At 35.9% G+C, this 17,815-nt stretch overlaps 2 protein-coding genes across 16 annotated transcripts in view; one reads left to right on the plus strand and one right to left on the minus strand.

The window, feature by feature from the left end:
- LOC126763169 (insulin-like growth factor-binding protein complex acid labile subunit) overlaps positions 1-17,815 on the plus strand; it is a 182,786-nt gene that overhangs the window by 70,948 nt on the left and 94,023 nt on the right. The window lies entirely within an intron of this gene.
- LOC126762812 (uncharacterized) lies at positions 8,422-10,778 on the minus strand. The gene is made up of 2 exons (XM_050479856.1): positions 8,535-10,778; positions 8,422-8,475 (listed from the first exon to the last, which is right to left on the minus strand). Exons 1-2 carry the CDS (start codon positions 10,776-10,778, stop codon positions 8,422-8,424), a joined length of 2,298 nt encoding a protein of 765 aa, XP_050335813.1.

A 17,815-nucleotide genomic window follows, 5' to 3' on the forward strand; every position in this document is an offset into this window, starting at 1 on the left:
TGGTCATTGGTTCATTTGGCTGACGCGCTTAGCGGCTTGGGCGTTGCTGCACCCACTGATAAATTGCCTTCGTTAACCGCAAGGTGCGTTCCAATAACAATGAAGTCAAATAAACCTTTTTTGTTGTTGTTTTCAGCAGTTTTATTTGTTGATGCTGCAACACTTTTTTGTTGTCGGCATGCTTTGTTGTCACTTTTTATTAACTTTTTTATGTTTTTCCTTCTTTGTATATATATTTATGGGGAATGTCGCTCTTGCTACTGCCGCGCGTATCAATCAGTGGCAGTTAACTGTCATGCAAATGTCTTTCATAGTAAAAAAGTAAGCTAAATAAGGGGAAAAAAGATGGGGCAACTATAAAAATGCTTCAACTAAATATTTGGAGCACGAGTACAATGTTCGGAGCACAGCAGTTGTCCAACTGTGTCATACCTTTGCGGCACTTGCTATCTTGCCACCATCAGTTCGCTTGGTCAACAGATTTATTACAAATATAGATTTATTGTATACATAAAGCTTTATGTACATACATACGTATGTTTGTATATATGTTTGTATGTATTGGCTTGGCGGATGCCAACTTTCCATAATGAATTCCGCAAAAGTTTAACCTACATTTTTATTACATCGGTCAGCGTTATTTTATTATTGTTGTTTATATTTGTGTTCTTTTTATTGCGCTTGACTTCCTCACTCTACTGTCATTACCGTTTGTGTAGCGGTTACTATTTGTAGCTGTTAAAGGTTGACCATAATGGCCAGCTAACAGCCACATTGGGGGATAGCATTGAAGTATTCTATAATAAAAAGAAGTTCTATAATATATTTCTGTAAATCGTACATGTTTGATTTATGTCGTATTTTAGTATCTTAGATTCTGTTGAATTAATAAGTAGTATGAATTCTAACTTGCTTCTCTCATCATTACATAAATATGTATGTATTTCTAGAAGCACTAGTAAGTCTTTCTGAAGTTTAGAACACTGTCATAGTAGCAAATATGTACATATAAGAAGGCTATTATGAAATCTAACTGCTAACTGTATCTATGCCTCTTGTGCTTTCAATTCCAGCCAATATTTGTATAACTAATCAACAGCTTCATTTAACCCAAACTTCAAGGCATTTTGTTCCATGTTGGAAAGATTACATTTTTTTATCGATCTCATCATCTTATTTATTTGAAGACAAAGGGCTATATACATACATATGGATGCAACATGGAGCTTATGACCTGAAGCTGTTGTTTGCTGGCATAAAAAGAGATATTTTCGAGTGTTCCCGATTTATATATTCTTGTAAGTCTGTCGTACCAGCTTCTTCATGTTAATACCTTTCCAAGATGAACTAATATATAGAGAGATAAATAAATGAATTTGGAGAGGAGGAAAGAAGAAAGCTAATAAATGATCAGTTAGAGATAAATATAAGGTTATAGCAAATAGACGTAGCGCAAAAAATAGAAAAATTGCCGGAGAGAGAATAACAGAATAAACAAGTGAGGAAGGCTTAAGTTCGGCTATAACCAAACATTTCCTATTATTGCAATTTGAAAGGATTAAAGCCAGTGAAATACCTTCAGTTACATAAGGCTTGCAACTTATATGGAGCCTAGGGCAAGTTTTCATTCGATTTTAATCATCCCAAGCACAAACCAAATACGCTCTCTCAATTTTATTAAGATAACTCACATATCACGAAAATCGTTATATTATATACAAATATGAGATTTAAATGAAGATTAACCCGATTCAAACCATTTTTAACAAACAGACATACTGAAAAGGTTTCTCTCTGAATTTCAATTATATATCTCACACATTAACCGTTACTTTTGTTAAAAACTCAACTATAAGTTGGGTAAGGTACACACATTCCGTCCTCAAATTTGGTTGAGATCGGTTGGGCGGTCTCGAGATATGTGATTTCAACTAAAAGTGGCGATGTGTGCAATTTTGAATCCGACTCATACCAACTCGGCGGTAAGTTTTAGTTTTCCTGGCGGATTTAGTTATTGATTTATCGCGCTTTTAAAAGATTTTAAAGGTATCGATTTCATCTAGAGTTCTTATAATATTTGAGTTAGGCGAATTTGGTTGTTGGAGATTTTGTGGTTTAGGAGATATGTATAGTATATCAAACTTATTCGAGGGTGGAGCCACGGCCACTTTTTCAATTATTTTTCCCACATGTGGCACTTGCTACTGTAATCCTCTGTGCCGATTTAGAGTTTTATATCTTAATTTGGTGCTTAGTTATAGTACTTTATAGGTTTTCGGTTAATGGCGTTTTGTGGTCGTGGCAGTGCTACGAACTTCTTACTTTTTTGCCCAAGGAACGCGCATATCAAGTTGCACCAAGATATTTCAATTTTAACTGAAGTTACGGCTTGCACGGACGGTAGGTCAAACGGACTGGACGGACAAATAGACAGATAGTCACCCGCACTTCAACTCGTTTTGGTCATCCTGATCATTTATATACATATACATATCTATAAATAACCTCGCTTACTTTTGGATGATATATACATGCATTAGGTGAACAAAACACTCTGAAGCAATACATTTTCAAGAGTAAGTTTGAAGCTACATATGTATAGCATTAGATCTTTTTCCTGTAATGCATCCGTAAATTAAATGACCCATTAGACTTGTTGTAAATCAGAGATGAAGAGAACAAACTTCGAATAGATTCTAAGTTCATCAAAATCCTACGTTTATTTTGAGAGAAAGTTTATTACGATTTTACATTTCTACAAATTGCTTCTAGATTTAAAAACTAATCTATAAGCTTCTAGTCGAAACGGTTTTTTTACAGACCTAGCACGAAGTCTTACAATTTTAAGTTTTACTCGGTTATTGAACCTTGGTTCCCTGAGTAAAAACTTACGCAGCACCAGCTACCACATACAATAATATTGCATATATTGCAACATCAGGCAGCTGCAGCTGACTTACATGCATTTGAAACATTGTAATAGGCAATTTCGACGAAACTGAAAACTTTCACATTTTGTTGTTGATATTATTTGTGGCCAAAAGTGAAACAGAGTTTGGCGACGGCATGACTGCATACGCCGAAACTCATTCCGGCTGTTAGTCAAACGAAATTGTCACCACATGCAACATATTTCATTGACGCTACGCTGCGGCGTTACCATATTTTGCAACGATTGCTAGTAATTGTGACAACAGCAGCAACAAAAAAATGGCACTAAAGTAGGTAAAAGGAAAACAACTATAAAATAGGAAAATGCATTGACAACACAAAAAATAAATATAGTATAGCGAACAATAGCAACAGCAACAGCATCAACAACAACAGCAACAGCAACACTCGTCATGCCAACTGACAATGAGCAGAAAAGTAGCACAAGCGACACTTGTAATAACAATGCTGTGGCAAGCGGAGCAGACACATGCTTAGCAAACTCAAAATACAAATACATATACGCATAGGTGTGTGTTTGCCACAAGTGTGTGCTTGACTGCATTTACAGCGCTTTGTATTTCACATGCACTTGTATGCAAATGTGTGTGTTGGTTTTTTCGCGCAGAATTTCATGCATATTAAAATGATAATTAAAATTTCGCGATTTTGCACATTTTCTATGCCTTTATATCAACACATTTGCGCGTGTGACGCAGTTTTGCGGCTATTTTTTCGCTATGCCTGCCTTTAGCTGCATGTGGCAAGCAATGTGGCAGCATTCGGCGTGTTTTGCTAATTTATTATGCAAATGCATTTAATTACGATGCATTATGTGTGTCGACAAACGCGCTTACATATGTCGTTGCCATAAAAACAACAACTTTTGCAAGCATTTTTGTATGCGTGTATTTGTATGTGTGCGTGTGTCTCTAACGCACACATGCGCCACGCATTACTGCAATGCGCTCTAATGAAATTAGTAATAATTCTGCAATTACTTGCGTACGTGTGCGGCATGCAATCAACATAACCAACACAGCAGCCACTGGCAACACCGCCCTTTCGCCTTGCAACACTCTACTGCGCCCCACCCCACTCAGCATTGCGCTAATTTGCTGCTGCAAATATTATTTATTTGTTTGCTTGCCGGTAAATTTTTGCTTGTTTATGAAATTAAAATCGACTTGTTATTGTTGTTGTTTATTTTGGTTTAGTTTTTGTTGTTGTTTCAATTCTTAAAATTGCCTTGTTGTTGCTGTTTTTGCCAGCTTGGCAGCTATTTAATGAATTTATGCTGTTTGCGGTACTTTTGTTTGCACTTAATTGTCGCTCACTGGCACGCACACGCGCGCATGCGCAGAATGCGTAATGTCATTAAGTATGCATGTGTCTGTATGTGCACACACTCATGCATAATGAAATAATTTTAAGTAAAATAACATAACAAAAAGCAATAAATATAATTTTAAAGCAAATTTGTTACAATAAGGACAACAAAAATATTAATAACAACAACGATTTATTAACGCATAAATAGCGCACCCAAGCTTTTAATGGGAAATTCGCAGAATACACAAGCATACATATAAGCATTTATATACATATGTATGTAAAATACACATACATATGTATATCTCATTTATACATACACTTACTTAAATATATGTACATACATACATACATACGATATAGTATAAAATGCATCTGCTAGCAAGTCAGCAGGTCACTAATGGTTGCTCTAGTGTATAAGGTTGCATTTTTTGTGTGCTTTTAATTAAATTTTGCTTGCAGCAGCGCTCGATCGGCTCTTTTGGTAGCTCGTAAATGTAAGTGTTATATTTTAATAAAAAAAAACAATAAAAACAATAATTAACCACAATAACGGTATAATTTAAATTATTAAAATAACAGTTCAATAAAATGTTAATATTTTCAATAAAATTCCTTTTTTCAATAAAAATGTACATACATTCTATATTTATCCCAAAGCGTAAGTGATATGCGCCAATAATTCGTTTTCCATCGTCTATGTTGTAGCGGGAAACTATTTGTTTTGTGGAATTTATGAAAATTATATTTAATTAATCAAAAATGTCAACTTTTGCGTAACATATTTTTTATATTTTAATTTAATTTGAGGTTAGTTTCACTGAATAGTTATTTATTTGTAAATTAACTCAACTTGAAGGATGTCAAAAAACATTAAAAACATGTTTATTAATTATAGTATATGTAGGGCTATAAAACTTTTTTTATAACCGCGAAATTTACGAAATAGCGAAAGTATAAGCGAAATTGTTGCAAAGGGCAGAGTAATGACACTGTAAGGTGGTCAGGTATTAGACTAACTTTATTTGCACAATTCTTCTCCTTAAATAACATTCTGTACAATATTTCGATACCGCTAATTATGTACATAATTCCGCTTTGGATTAATTCTTATATAAATACTATATATATGTTATGTACTTCTAACAGTCCATAAAACTAAGTACCTACTTAACGCTATTGCCTCTTCATATATAATTTAGTTATTAAAAGAGAAATGAAAAAATGGGAATGCAGCATTGCAATATGCTGCTTACATATAAGCTTAGTACATGCTAAATAGGACTAACTTATGTGCACAAACAAACATACGTGTAGATGCGTGAGCGAAACATAGCGTTAGCAAAGTGTAGAGAGCAAACGCAAGCAAACACAATGCAAATGACTTCTATTGCTTAACCTTGAATATTAGGCAAATAAGAAGAAGTAGGAATTGCAAAAAATATATAAGAACGTGTGGTTGAAGTATGCAGTGGTATGCAATCGGTGACCCAACATCCCGGCCCCGTTGAAAGGAGTTTCAAACAGGAAGTAGTGCTAGCTTGTGAATTGGTCGCCGAATGATTCCCTTCGTTGTTCGAATGTCCACCACACGTAGTTTAGAGTCCTTTCCTGGAATACAGTTTATAACCCTTCCAATATGCCATTTTTGTGGTGGTAAGTTGTCTTCATGGATGATAACCATTGAGTTGTTGTTGATGTTTGGCTGTTCCGAAAACCACTTTGATCGTATTTGAAGTTCGTTGATATAATCATTTGACCACCTGTTCCAAAACGTCTGTTTAATGCTTGTGACTTGATTCCATCTGTGTAAGCTGCTTGTTTCAGCTGACAATCTTCGCTCAGGGAGTGCTCTTAGTGCGCTACCAATAATAAAATGCCCCGGAGTTAATGCTTCATAATCGTTTGGATCCGATGACAATGGTGTTAGTGGCCGAGAATTTAACACAGCTTCTATCTCCACCAGCACTGTTGTTAGTTCCTCAGCGGTAAGTCTTGCATTTTTGATGGTACGGTTGAGATGACTCTTAGCCGATTTGACTGCGGCCTCCCAAATACCGCCGAAATGAGGTGCTCTGGGAGGGATGAAATTAAAATTTACAAATTCATTAGCACAGTATTTCATAATTGCATCCTTGTTTTCGGTTTTAAATAAAAATGACTTTAATTCAGCTAGTTTGCTGCAAGCGCCCACAAAATTTGTTGCGTTGTCACAAAAGATGTCAGAGGGTAGCCCCCTCCTTCCAATCATCCGCTTCAATGATGCTAAGAATGCGTCCGTGGTAAGGTCTGATACAAGTTCGATGTGAACCGCCTTTGTCGCTAGACAAACAAATATCGCTATGTACGATTTATAAGGTGTTTTACCTCGAATACGCAAGTATACGTTGACTGGTCCGCAGAAGTCAATACCGCAACGCGCAAAGGGGCGAGATGGAGTCAATCGCTCGACAGGTAACTGCCCCATTACCTGATTCATCAGCTTTGGCTTGTAACGTATACAATGTGTGCACGATCTGACGATACGTCTTGCTAAATCGCGTGCATTGACTATCCAAAACTGAAGTCTTATTAGTGCTACGAGTGCCTTTGGTCCTGCATGGTAGTGTTTCCGATGTAGGTGGCGAGCGTAATGCACAACGAATTCGCATTTGCTTGGCAACAGCATTGGGTGTTTTCTTTCTTCTGGAATATCTGCTGATTCCAATCGACCTCCAACTTTGAGTATTTGGAATCCTTCGGTATACTCTAAAAACGGATTTAAATAACGCAATGGGCCATTTGTCGTGAGACCTTTCTGTAAAAGATGAATGTCATTAGCAAAATGTATATGTTGAATATTCCAAATTATGCAAAGTAAGGCGTGATGCAACTCTTGTGGTGAGAGAGTAGATGATTCGTTAAGTTTTGTATTATGTCGACAAATATTGTTGAAGCGGAACATCCAAGCTATCCTTTTCGACAACTTCCATGTCGATATCATTGCAGCTGTCCTTTGGCCATTTATTTGAATTTTCGTATAGAAACCTCGGTCCGGTGTACCATATTGAATCAACAAGTTCCTTTACGGTACATCCTCTAGACGCAACATCCGCCGGGTTACAATGAGTTGGTACATGTCTCCAATGGGCACCTTTGGTTAAGTCCTGGATTTCCGAAATTCGATTACCAACAAAGGTCGAAAGTGTTGCAGAATGCATCTTCAGCCAATGTAAGACTATTTGTGAGTCTGTCCAAAGAAAAATATTAAAAGGTTTATGAGAAATTGCTGGTTTAATTTTTGCTAATAAACGAGCGAGGAGAAGAGCGCCACAAAGTTCTAACTTTGGTAACGATTGTTTTTTGATGGGTGCAACTCTTGACTTAGCAGTGAGTAAGCGAATAGTAGTAGTGCCAGATTTGTTGATAAAATGAGTGTAAATTGCGCAGCCATATGCACGAATTGATGCGTCACAAAATCCATGTAGTTGAAGAGACTCCATATCTGCCGAAAAACAAGGTCTAGGCACCTTGATTAATGAAAGATCCGATAAGGAATTCAGAAAGTTTTTCCAAGCCCATTCAATGTTCTGTGGCACTGATTCATCCCAATCCAATTTAAGTAGCCATATTTCTTGCAACAAAATTTTTGAAGTTATAACAACAGGAACCAAAATACCGAGTGGGTCGTAAAGTGTCGATGCAACAGATAGGATGGAACGTTTTGTAAGACGACCAGTGAGTCCTAGTTTTTCTTCGAATGAAAAAATAAAACAATCAAGATTTTGGTTCCATTTTAGTCCAAGTGCGTTAGTGATAGATGAATCTACGTTTAGATCCTTTAACGAGTCGTCTTCTCTGAATCGATGATGATTAGAATGCCACTTTGTTAATTTAAACTTTCCTAATTCTAACAGTTGTGTTACCTCTTGCTTTATCTGTGAAAGTTCGGTTAGACTGTCAGCACCACACAGTAAGTCGTCTACGTAAAATGATGACTTCACGATCTTTGAGACAATTGGGAATTGTTCTGAATGCTGTTCAGCTAGGTACAGCAAACTCCGTATAGCAAGATATGGTGCAGCAGCCATTCCATACGTTACAGTATTTAGTTGATATGTCCGAATGTTCTCTGTCGGTGAACTCCTCCACAGAATGTACTGGAACTTTCGATCATCTTCATGCATTAATACTTGCCGATACATCTTGACTATATCCGCAGTGAGTGCAAACCTATTGAATCGGAAACGAAGAAGAAGAATAAAAAGTTCGCATTGGATTGTAGGACCAACCATCTGAATATCGTTTAGTGATTTTTGGGATGTAGTTCGACAGGAGGCGTCAAATACGACTCTAAGCTTTGTTGTTGTACTTGTTGGCTTAAGAACGCAATGATGTGGTATAAAATAATGCGGTTCGCTCAGATTCGGATTCTTTACAATGCTCATATGACCCAGGCTCTCGTAATCGTTCATAAATTCAACGTACTGTGCTGTCAATTGTGGAGATTTAGCTAATCGACGTTCTTGTGCATTGAATCGTCGCAATGCCGTAGTGTATGACTCGCCCAAGCACGTCGGATCATCCTTGAAAGGGAGTTTGACAACTATTCTGCCGCAAGGTCTTCTTGACACGGTTGCATTGTATAAATGATCGCAAATCTGTTGTTCACGAGTCCAAGGCTCTGGGATGGTAGTAACTTCTTCCAATTTCCACAACTTTTCCAATTTGGCATCTAAAGGTTCATTGGCTAAAAATAAACAAGATGGTTTAGATATATTGTTACTGCCGGTGTTATAGCGTCCCGAAACGATCCAGCCTAAGAGCGTTTTTTGCAAGATGGGTAAATTAGACCCAAGATGGATTTGACCAACAGATACCAGAATGAAGAACGTTTCCGTACCCAGCAACATGTCAATTTTCTTTGGTATATGAAATTCATCATCAGCGAGTTCTATGTTGGTTGGAATATTCCATGTTGAAATGTTGATTTCCGGATCTGGTTGATAAGCAATATGCGATGTAATACAAAAAGTTAATGGAAGCTCGAAACCGGTGACTTGCGACTTGATGTTAGTTGAAGTTTTGAATTTAATATTTGTTGATGACAAACCAATGCTTTGAATTTCTAAGTTTTGTTTGTTTCTTGGCAGCAGCAACCTTTGCGAAAAATCATCTGTGATGAAATTGACTTGCGAACAGGAATCTAGCAGCGCTGTACCCAATCTATAGCTCCCCGATGAATCACGAACGAAAATTTTTGCTGTTGCAAGGATTACATTATCCAACGATGAATTATTCATATGTGTATGTACGGCTGCCTCCTGTGTAGGAAATAGTTGAGTAGTTGTTGGTTGGCCTGAAGGTGAACCGCGGTGAAGTAGACTATGGTGTTGTCGTGCACAAACCTTGCACCTGTGCGATGATGAACAATTGGCTACTTGATGTCCCTTGGATAAGCAATTGATGCAAAGTCCAATTTTCTTTGCATGATCGAAACGTTGAGTTATGTTTAGCGACTTAAAACGTTCACAATTCAAAATTTTGTGGTTGTTGTTAAAACAGAATTGGCACGATATGGTAGAGCAGGAAAATGTGTAACCTTTTGGTTCACTCCTTGATTTCGGAGTGGAGTGTTTGTTAAAACCTTGAGCTGGCGAAGTACTACCATGCGTGTTGTCGAGTGACTCCAGATATTGACAGTGTCTTTCCAAAACTGCGATGAAATTTTCCCATGACGGCAGAGTTCTGAAATCTAGCGACTCCTTCCACCTTTTGTTGGTCTGTTCATCAGACTTCTGCAATATTAGATAAATTAGCATTGCTTGAGAAATTTGCTTGTCACTACCCAGTGATGTCAAAGAACCATAAATAGCTGAAGCTTTATCAATTAAACCTCTTAGCTGAATGCCATTTGGTTTCATAACTGCTGGTAAATCAAATAGCGAATTTATTCCTTCCAAGAAAATTAGAGTTTTGTTGTCATAACGTACCTTCAATCGTTCTAACGCCTTTGGATAGTTTTCATTTGTAACCTGAAACGCATTTACAGTTTCTAAGGCTTGACCTTGGAGACAATTTCGTAAATGGTTGAATTTTTCAATATTTGTTAAATTGAACTCGTGATCAATTATTTGTTTGAACGAGGTAATAAAATTTTGATAATTCGAATACTTGCCATCAAACGTAGGAAGCTTAAGTGGTGGAAGTTTTGAACTTGATTGTACCACGCAAGTTGTATCCGAAAATGAAACGTTGTTATCGTCTGCCAGTTGCGACTGGATGATCAATTTAGTTGTTATGTAAAGTTCTTCCAGGTCAGCACGTCCTCCGTCCTCAGCATCCAATCTTTCTATGTCCGTTTGAATTGAAAGAATCTGCTTGAAGTATGACTCCAGGATGCCTAAACGACATTTGTATTCCGCCACTGAAAGAACTTTTCCACCTGGTCGTAGGCTAGCATCGATGATATTTTTAATACGCGTGATATTTTTCTTGGTGCTGGTGCGTTGTTGTTTTAGTTCGTCCAAAGACATTGTAGAACGGAATTCTATCTACGTGCTTTATTGACTTCAAAATATTTCAAATAATTATAATTTTCCTTCTAGTGAGTAGTTGGGTAATACATGATTTGTTAATTTATTTATTTATTTAATGGTATCAACGAGATTAATATATATGTACATATATGCGAAGCAACAAATATGCGAATATCACCTGGAGGAAATGGTACTAGCGAAACGTAGTGGCGACAAGTAGATGTGCTGTGCTGTGTGCGAGCGATGCTGATGTGTCCAATGGTAAAGATGTCCAATGGTGAAGATTCAATGACGATAATGTCCCACGATGCAGTCTAATACTGACCACCAAACTCCGAAAGATATGCGAACAACGAAACAACTTACTCGAGCCCCACGTTGGGCGCCAAAAAATGTAGGGCTATAAAGCTTTTTTTATAACCGCGAAATTTACGAAATAGCGAAAGTATAAGCGAAATTGTTGCAAAGGGCAGAGTAATGACACTGTAAGGTGGTCAGGTATTAGACTAACTTTATTTGCACAATTCTTCTCCTTAAATAACATTCTGTACAATATTTCGATACCGCTAACTATGTACATAATTCCGCTTTGTATTAATTCTTATATAAATACTATATATGTTATGTACTTCTAACAGTCCATAAAACTAAGTACCTACTTAACGCTATTGCCTCTTCATATATAATTTAGTTATTAAAAGAGAAATGACAAAATGGGAATGCAGCATTGCAATATGCTGCTTACATATAAGCTTAGTACATGCTAAATAGGACTAACTAATGTGCACAAACAAACATACGTGTAGATGCGTGAGCGAAACATAGCGTTAGCAAAGTGTAGAGAGCAAACGCAAGCAAACACAATGCAAATGACTTCTAATGCTTAACCTTGAATATTAGGCAAATAAGAAGAAGTAGGAATTGCAAAAAATATATAAGAACGTGTGGTTGAAGTATGCAGTGGTATGCAATCGGTGACCCAACAGTATATATGTACGTACTATATATTAATATCTGTAAATTTACCTATCAACGATCTTCACTTGGATCGAATTTTAAATGACATCTCAGAGGTTGTGAAAAATTGTGTCTGAAGAATATATCATAGCTATTTTTCTGCCATATTACATTAGCTGAACAGGTTGCATAATACTTGTGGTGCACAGGTGCATTTCTTATAGCATCTCTGTTATGTCTTCCTTCTTGGTGAAAAAGGGACTGTGTTAAAAAATTGAGATCTATCTCTAAAAAATCAAATGACTAGTTCGCGTATATACACAACAACCAATTCTAAAAAACATATATTTTATTTATTAATGGTAAAACCTTTGGTAACAAGTAAAGAAGGCCAAGTTCGGGTGTAACCGAACTCTTCATATTCTGGCAACTTCCCAGGATCAAAGTAGGAAAATACCTGTAGTTACATAAGATTGGTAAGTTATATACATACACGATTTGAAAACTCAATTAACTCACGTATTTGGGGCTAAAAGAATTGATCTGATTCAACTCATTTTTGACATACAGGCATACTATTATCAAAAACCGATTCTCTCTGAATTTTCGTAATATATCCCACCGAGTGTTTAATATTTGACAGTGAGGTGAGAAATACTCGGTATAAGGGGCTTGAATAGATATGGTTTGATTTAAAAAAAATTTATATTCAGGATGCCATACCTCAAAGGCACTCTTTGTACAAAGTTGTATCCGAATATATTTATTATTTCTTGATATTTATACTGAAAATTTAAAGAATCAGAAAACATAGGATTATTAAGATAATATTATGTACCGAATTTGGTTGAAATTGGTCGAGTGAGTATGAATTTCTCTGATTTCACCTAAAGATCGCGAAATTTGGACTCGGGCTCCAAAAAAGCCTTTCTCTTAAATGATTAATCACCTAAAGATTATTGCAATTTTAGGTTTTATATCTTTCAACCACAGGGTGAGTAGGTAATTCCAAAAAGCCTTTCAATGATTTTGGTATATTGAACTATTCAGAGATTTCTAGCATTAATGCAATACAGCTTTGTGCCTTTTAGTGGAGCTTAGTTAAAATATTCAATACCATATAATTTTTAGTATAAGACTCCTGAAAACTAAATTTAACCTTAAGCATAACCTATTTTTTAATCATGTTGATACCATTTTCTACTAACGTCGAAAATTGGGTTCAGCGTCTAGACTTCTGCAAGCGGGCCACCACGAGGCCGTGCAAAAGAAATCGAGTTCCATACATAACATACAAAACATACAGAAATGAAAAATTTCATTCATATCCCAACCCGTTTTTGTTTTATTTAAAACTTTTGTAGCGCTCTTATTGAAAACCTTGTTACTTCCAATAACTTTTGAAAGGCTAATATATTCCCGACTTTTGTTACTGCTATCAAATACTCACATAAGAAATCGGTTTGACACTTAAACTCTGTCATATTTTACTTCTCAATCATTCAATTTCTATAAGTCAACACCTTTCTATGTATTTATGTATAATTGTGTTATATATTGCATGCAATTAAGTTTCCAATAGTCTCATATTAAGTTGCCTCAGGTGAACATTTAAACCTTTCAAAACCTCGAAATCCGATCTACTCGGGCATGTCAAAGAGGTATGTATGTTAACTCAGCAGCAAATATGGGGTACACATATGCATATGTATGTATGTATACAAATATACATATACTATTGTACATACATACATGTGAGAACAGATGAGCATTAACTTGACATTCCCCCACAAATCAAAACAAATAAACACACTTTGGGGCGCAGTGCCGTCAATATTTTGACATATGTTTTTACTTTAAGCTGACAACTAGAAATTTAACCGCAAACATAAATATGAAGAAGTGAAACTCAAATAATAAGCACTCGGACAATTTCTACAAACAAAGTGGAATGATGCGCAGCTGTGAAGTAAAACATTCCAAGTGGAGGAAGAAGAACAAATATGAAATAGAAGAAGAGACACAAACTTAGAAATCTTTTGTGAACATCTTTTTTTAGAAATCAAGGAAAAAATGGGTTTCGAAAGTGAAATGCCGCGGTGTATACCAAATTGTTGCACGCATTAAAAGCTACTCCAGAATAGCTATCACATTTGTCAAAGGATGGCACTTAAACGCAACAAAGATGAAATATAGCTTCGTGGAAGTGCAACGAAAACAGCGGCAATGACAATAACAGCAGTTGAGTGCTGCTGTCAAGTAAGGTCAGCGCCGATATGTAGCGTCAGTCAGTGAAGAAAAAGAAACAAATTGCTGTAACGGTATGCAAAGAAAAAAGGAAAAATAAGATTATTTTACGATACAATTCCTTTTTAATTATAGAACTTTAGTCGAATGTATGGTTTTTATGTTTGGAATCCTCATTATTTTATTTTTTTCTTTTGTTACAAAGAAGCGAGGCCTTCAGTCATCTGTCCCCTTAATCTAGACTTACTCTAGAAATACAGTAGCATTTTAGAGAATAGTCCCAACTATGATGAGATGAATATCCTAAGACCAAGGTCCAATATTTTTCAGTCTACCACAGTGAATGAACTTATTTCACTAATCTTTTGATGCTGTTGACTGACGGCCGCTTGAAATAAGCAAGAGTATGGATTGGGTTTGGTGGTCAACTGTTATACCGAATGTTTTGGTAGTTAATCAATGGACTTGATCGAGCGGATGATTGGTTTTTATTGTAAAATTTTTTAGGTATAGACAATGCTTTGTTTTTTTTTTTCAAACCAAAGCTTCGATTTTCGAACTCATAATTCAACGCGTGGGTGCCAATCACTTCAATACATCCGCAATAGGGAAATACTTAAATAATAAATCTGGATTAAATTGTAAAATTTTTGCTGCCATCTATAGTGCAACGAAAGTACGAATATTTTCTATTTCGTTTTTCTTTACTACATTCTTCTACGCTCTTTTTTTAATATATTTTTATCTCTTAATAGCATTTAAAACTGCATTCCCTTTCATTTTTGATATGCAAATAAATAACTTTGAATGCATTTTAAGCTGCCAGCGGGATACAATTATATTTCATTAATGAATTAAAATTTGAAGAGGCGTTTCCCGAGAAGAATATCATTTGTAGTGAAAGTGCTTAGTGCGGTATTATGATACTTCACTACTCACCACTGTGCTAGTTGTCTCATTTGATATTTTTTTCGTAGTTTTTTTGGATTCGCCGTCATATTTAGTGCTTTACTTGAGTGGAGATGGCACTGCTGCAAGACGCAGCCAACCAGCCGGAGACGCCGAAAAGCTGCTCGCTTACAAGCTTTTGTATGCACAGCATGCTTTGGTCTGCCGCTTTCTGGGTATCTGTTCAGCGCTCAGCTGTCGCATGCGTCATGCAATACTTTGAATATTGTTTTTCCACAATATTTATTTAAACTAATTTTATTTTCAGGTCTTACTTTTGCTGTGACGTTTTCTCCTCTCGCATTTCGTTTTGTTTTTCCTCTTTTCATTCGTTTTTTTTTTACTTGTCAGCTAGTGAAAAATGCTCCGCGGAAAGTGAAACCGGCAACTCAAACAATCTAAAGAAAAAAGTCGAATATCGAAATAAATACTGCCAACAGAGTTGCGCGTGCATACAAGAAGGCAGCTTCAAGTCTGGTGAAAGATAATATGAAGATGCAGCAGAGGCGTTGAAGTTGCATCAACGCTGCCGGCGAAATGGAGATTTTCAAATTGCATTTGTGAGCAAAGAAAACAATGTTAATAAAAGGTTTTACTTACTCTACTTTTTAAATGTGTGGGCAGTATGAGCCCGGATACACTATAGAGTGGATATCAGAGATAAAGAGATGTCCAACTCCTCTCTCACTGGAAGGGAGAGAACAATTGCTAAACAGCTGATCGAGTTCAGGAGGTTTCGACATTTAGCAGTTGGAAACGAGCCAAAAAATATGTAAACGGAGGGATTTGTTGCATTGTTCAGGACCACTTAAAAAATCTAAAACTATGAAAATTAAATGAATTTGTGAAATTTAAATGTATTTGATGAAACCTTTTGTAATGTCAAGCATAATAGTATTATTTTTAATGGAAAATTATTAAAAACATTTATTGATTGAGAGCTAAAAAGCTTAAATCCTTTTATTGGGTATTGAAATGTCAAAAGACAGTTATTTTAACATACCATACAAAGATTTAAATAGTTTCTCTATACATATATTAATTAACCACTATATAGTAATTTTTATTCGTACTAAATGTTGGGCGTTTTAATTTAAATGCCCAAAAATTATTATTTTGTTCAATCTGGCCATAATGGAAAATGGAAAAAACGCTAATTTTGAAGCGCTCTCACACTGGAATAAGTTGGACATCCCTTTATTCCTGGTGGATATTGTAAGATCTCCAAAAAATGTGTGATAAACACTGGATATATCAGTAAAAAGGCGCAGCTGAAATATCAATTCATGTAATTACGATTGATGGTTCAAAACAAAATTTAGCTCCTAATGAATTATTTTACTGAAATTTGTGTTTACGAAACATCTGGTCAGCAAATCCCAATAATCAGTATAACATTACAAAACATTGTTCTTGTGTTCGAAATCCCCGATACGCTAGTTTATAGCTCAATTATTCTTCCAATACTGGAACTTTGGTATTCCTCGCATTGTTAAATTTTGTAATACATTTGTAATCATGTCAAATCTTAACAAAGCGAGCGTCTATATTAAAAAATTCACTTTTAATAATCCATGGTAAGATCCAAGAATTATATTCAGTAATAACAGCTGCTATAATCTGCTTTCTCAGTGATGTGGTAGTTTTACTTAAGTGAACTTGTTTCTTAGTTTTTACGTAGGTTGCTATATATATTTCTGGCCTAATAATGTAAATAGGCATATTTATCAACGAAAATGTTTTTTTTTTTTTTTTATTTCTTTTTTTTTGTCGATTGCTGTTTTGTTTCGGGCTCATACGCATCGATCCATGATTCGTCACCTGTGACGATCTTATAAACGTCTTTTGAAGCACCGCGATCGTATTTTTTCAGCATTTCTTTACACCAATCCACACGAGCCTTTTTTTGAGCGATTGTCAAATTGTGCGGGATCCAACGAGAACAAACCTTTTTTACGGCCAGGTGTTCATGCAATATCGAATATATGCTGGTGGGAGAAATGCATAGGCATGCCTCTATCTGAAGGTATGTTACATGTCGGTCTTGCATTATCAGTTCACGTACGGCATCGATGTTTTCTGGCACAACGGCTGTTTTTGGACGACCTTCACGGAATTCGTCTTTGAGCGAGCGTCGGCCACGATTGAATTCGTTGTACCAGTTTTTCACAGTGCTATAGGATGGTGCTTCATAGCCATACAAAGATTTTAGTTCATCGATGCACTCTTGTCGTGATAATCCACGTCGAAAGTTGTGAAAAATGATCGCACGAAAATGTTCACGAGTTAATTCCATTTTTTGGCCGAGATGAATTTTTTAATTCCCTGTAAATAAAACAATTCACGATTAAATGACAAAACGTTCTGAGTGATTTTATGCTAAAAAATGTCAAACTTTCCAATGGAAATGTCAGATTGCACCTGGCAACACTTAGTGTTGCCCTAGGCCAGAATATATATAGCAGCCCTCGTAGCACATTTTTGAAGCAAGATGATTTCTTATATGTCATCAGCTAATCAAGCTGCTGAAGTAAAAGCATCAAATCCGAGAAATCCAGGCATTTTGATGGTAATCTATGTGGTTTCGTGATTTTGTAATCAGATCATGAACATGGTTTTTATGGGTTTTGAAGATCTTCAGCGTAAGCAGTTAAGTTACTTTATTTTGAAGTATCTTTTACATCAAAACAACTACTTACGTCCAACTGAAGAAATTAGCGAAATTTCTGAATATGTTGAAAATTGAATTGCCGTAGAATGAGTTAATATGGAATGAAAATTAAGTAAATATAACAAAATTTTTTTATCAACAAATAAGAGCTTGAACTCGTTACGATAGTAGTTTTTAGCAGAACGAAAACATGAAGTTAGTATGACAAAAA

Source organism: Bactrocera neohumeralis, chromosome 6 (assembly GCF_024586455.1).
Source record: "Bactrocera neohumeralis isolate Rockhampton chromosome 6, APGP_CSIRO_Bneo_wtdbg2-racon-allhic-juicebox.fasta_v2, whole genome shotgun sequence".
NCBI classification, from domain to species: domain Eukaryota; kingdom Metazoa; phylum Arthropoda; class Insecta; order Diptera; family Tephritidae; genus Bactrocera; species Bactrocera neohumeralis.

Excerpts from the sequence above, each read along its gene's own strand:
- LOC126762812 (XM_050479856.1), bottom strand. The coding sequence starts at position 10,778 with ATGTCTTTGGACGAACTAAAACAACAACGCACCAGCACCAAGAAAAAT. Across the intron at positions 8,476-8,534 it reads CACTAAACGATATTCAGATG|GTTTGCACTCACTGCGGATA; the intron begins GTTGGTCCTACA and ends CCGATTCAATAG.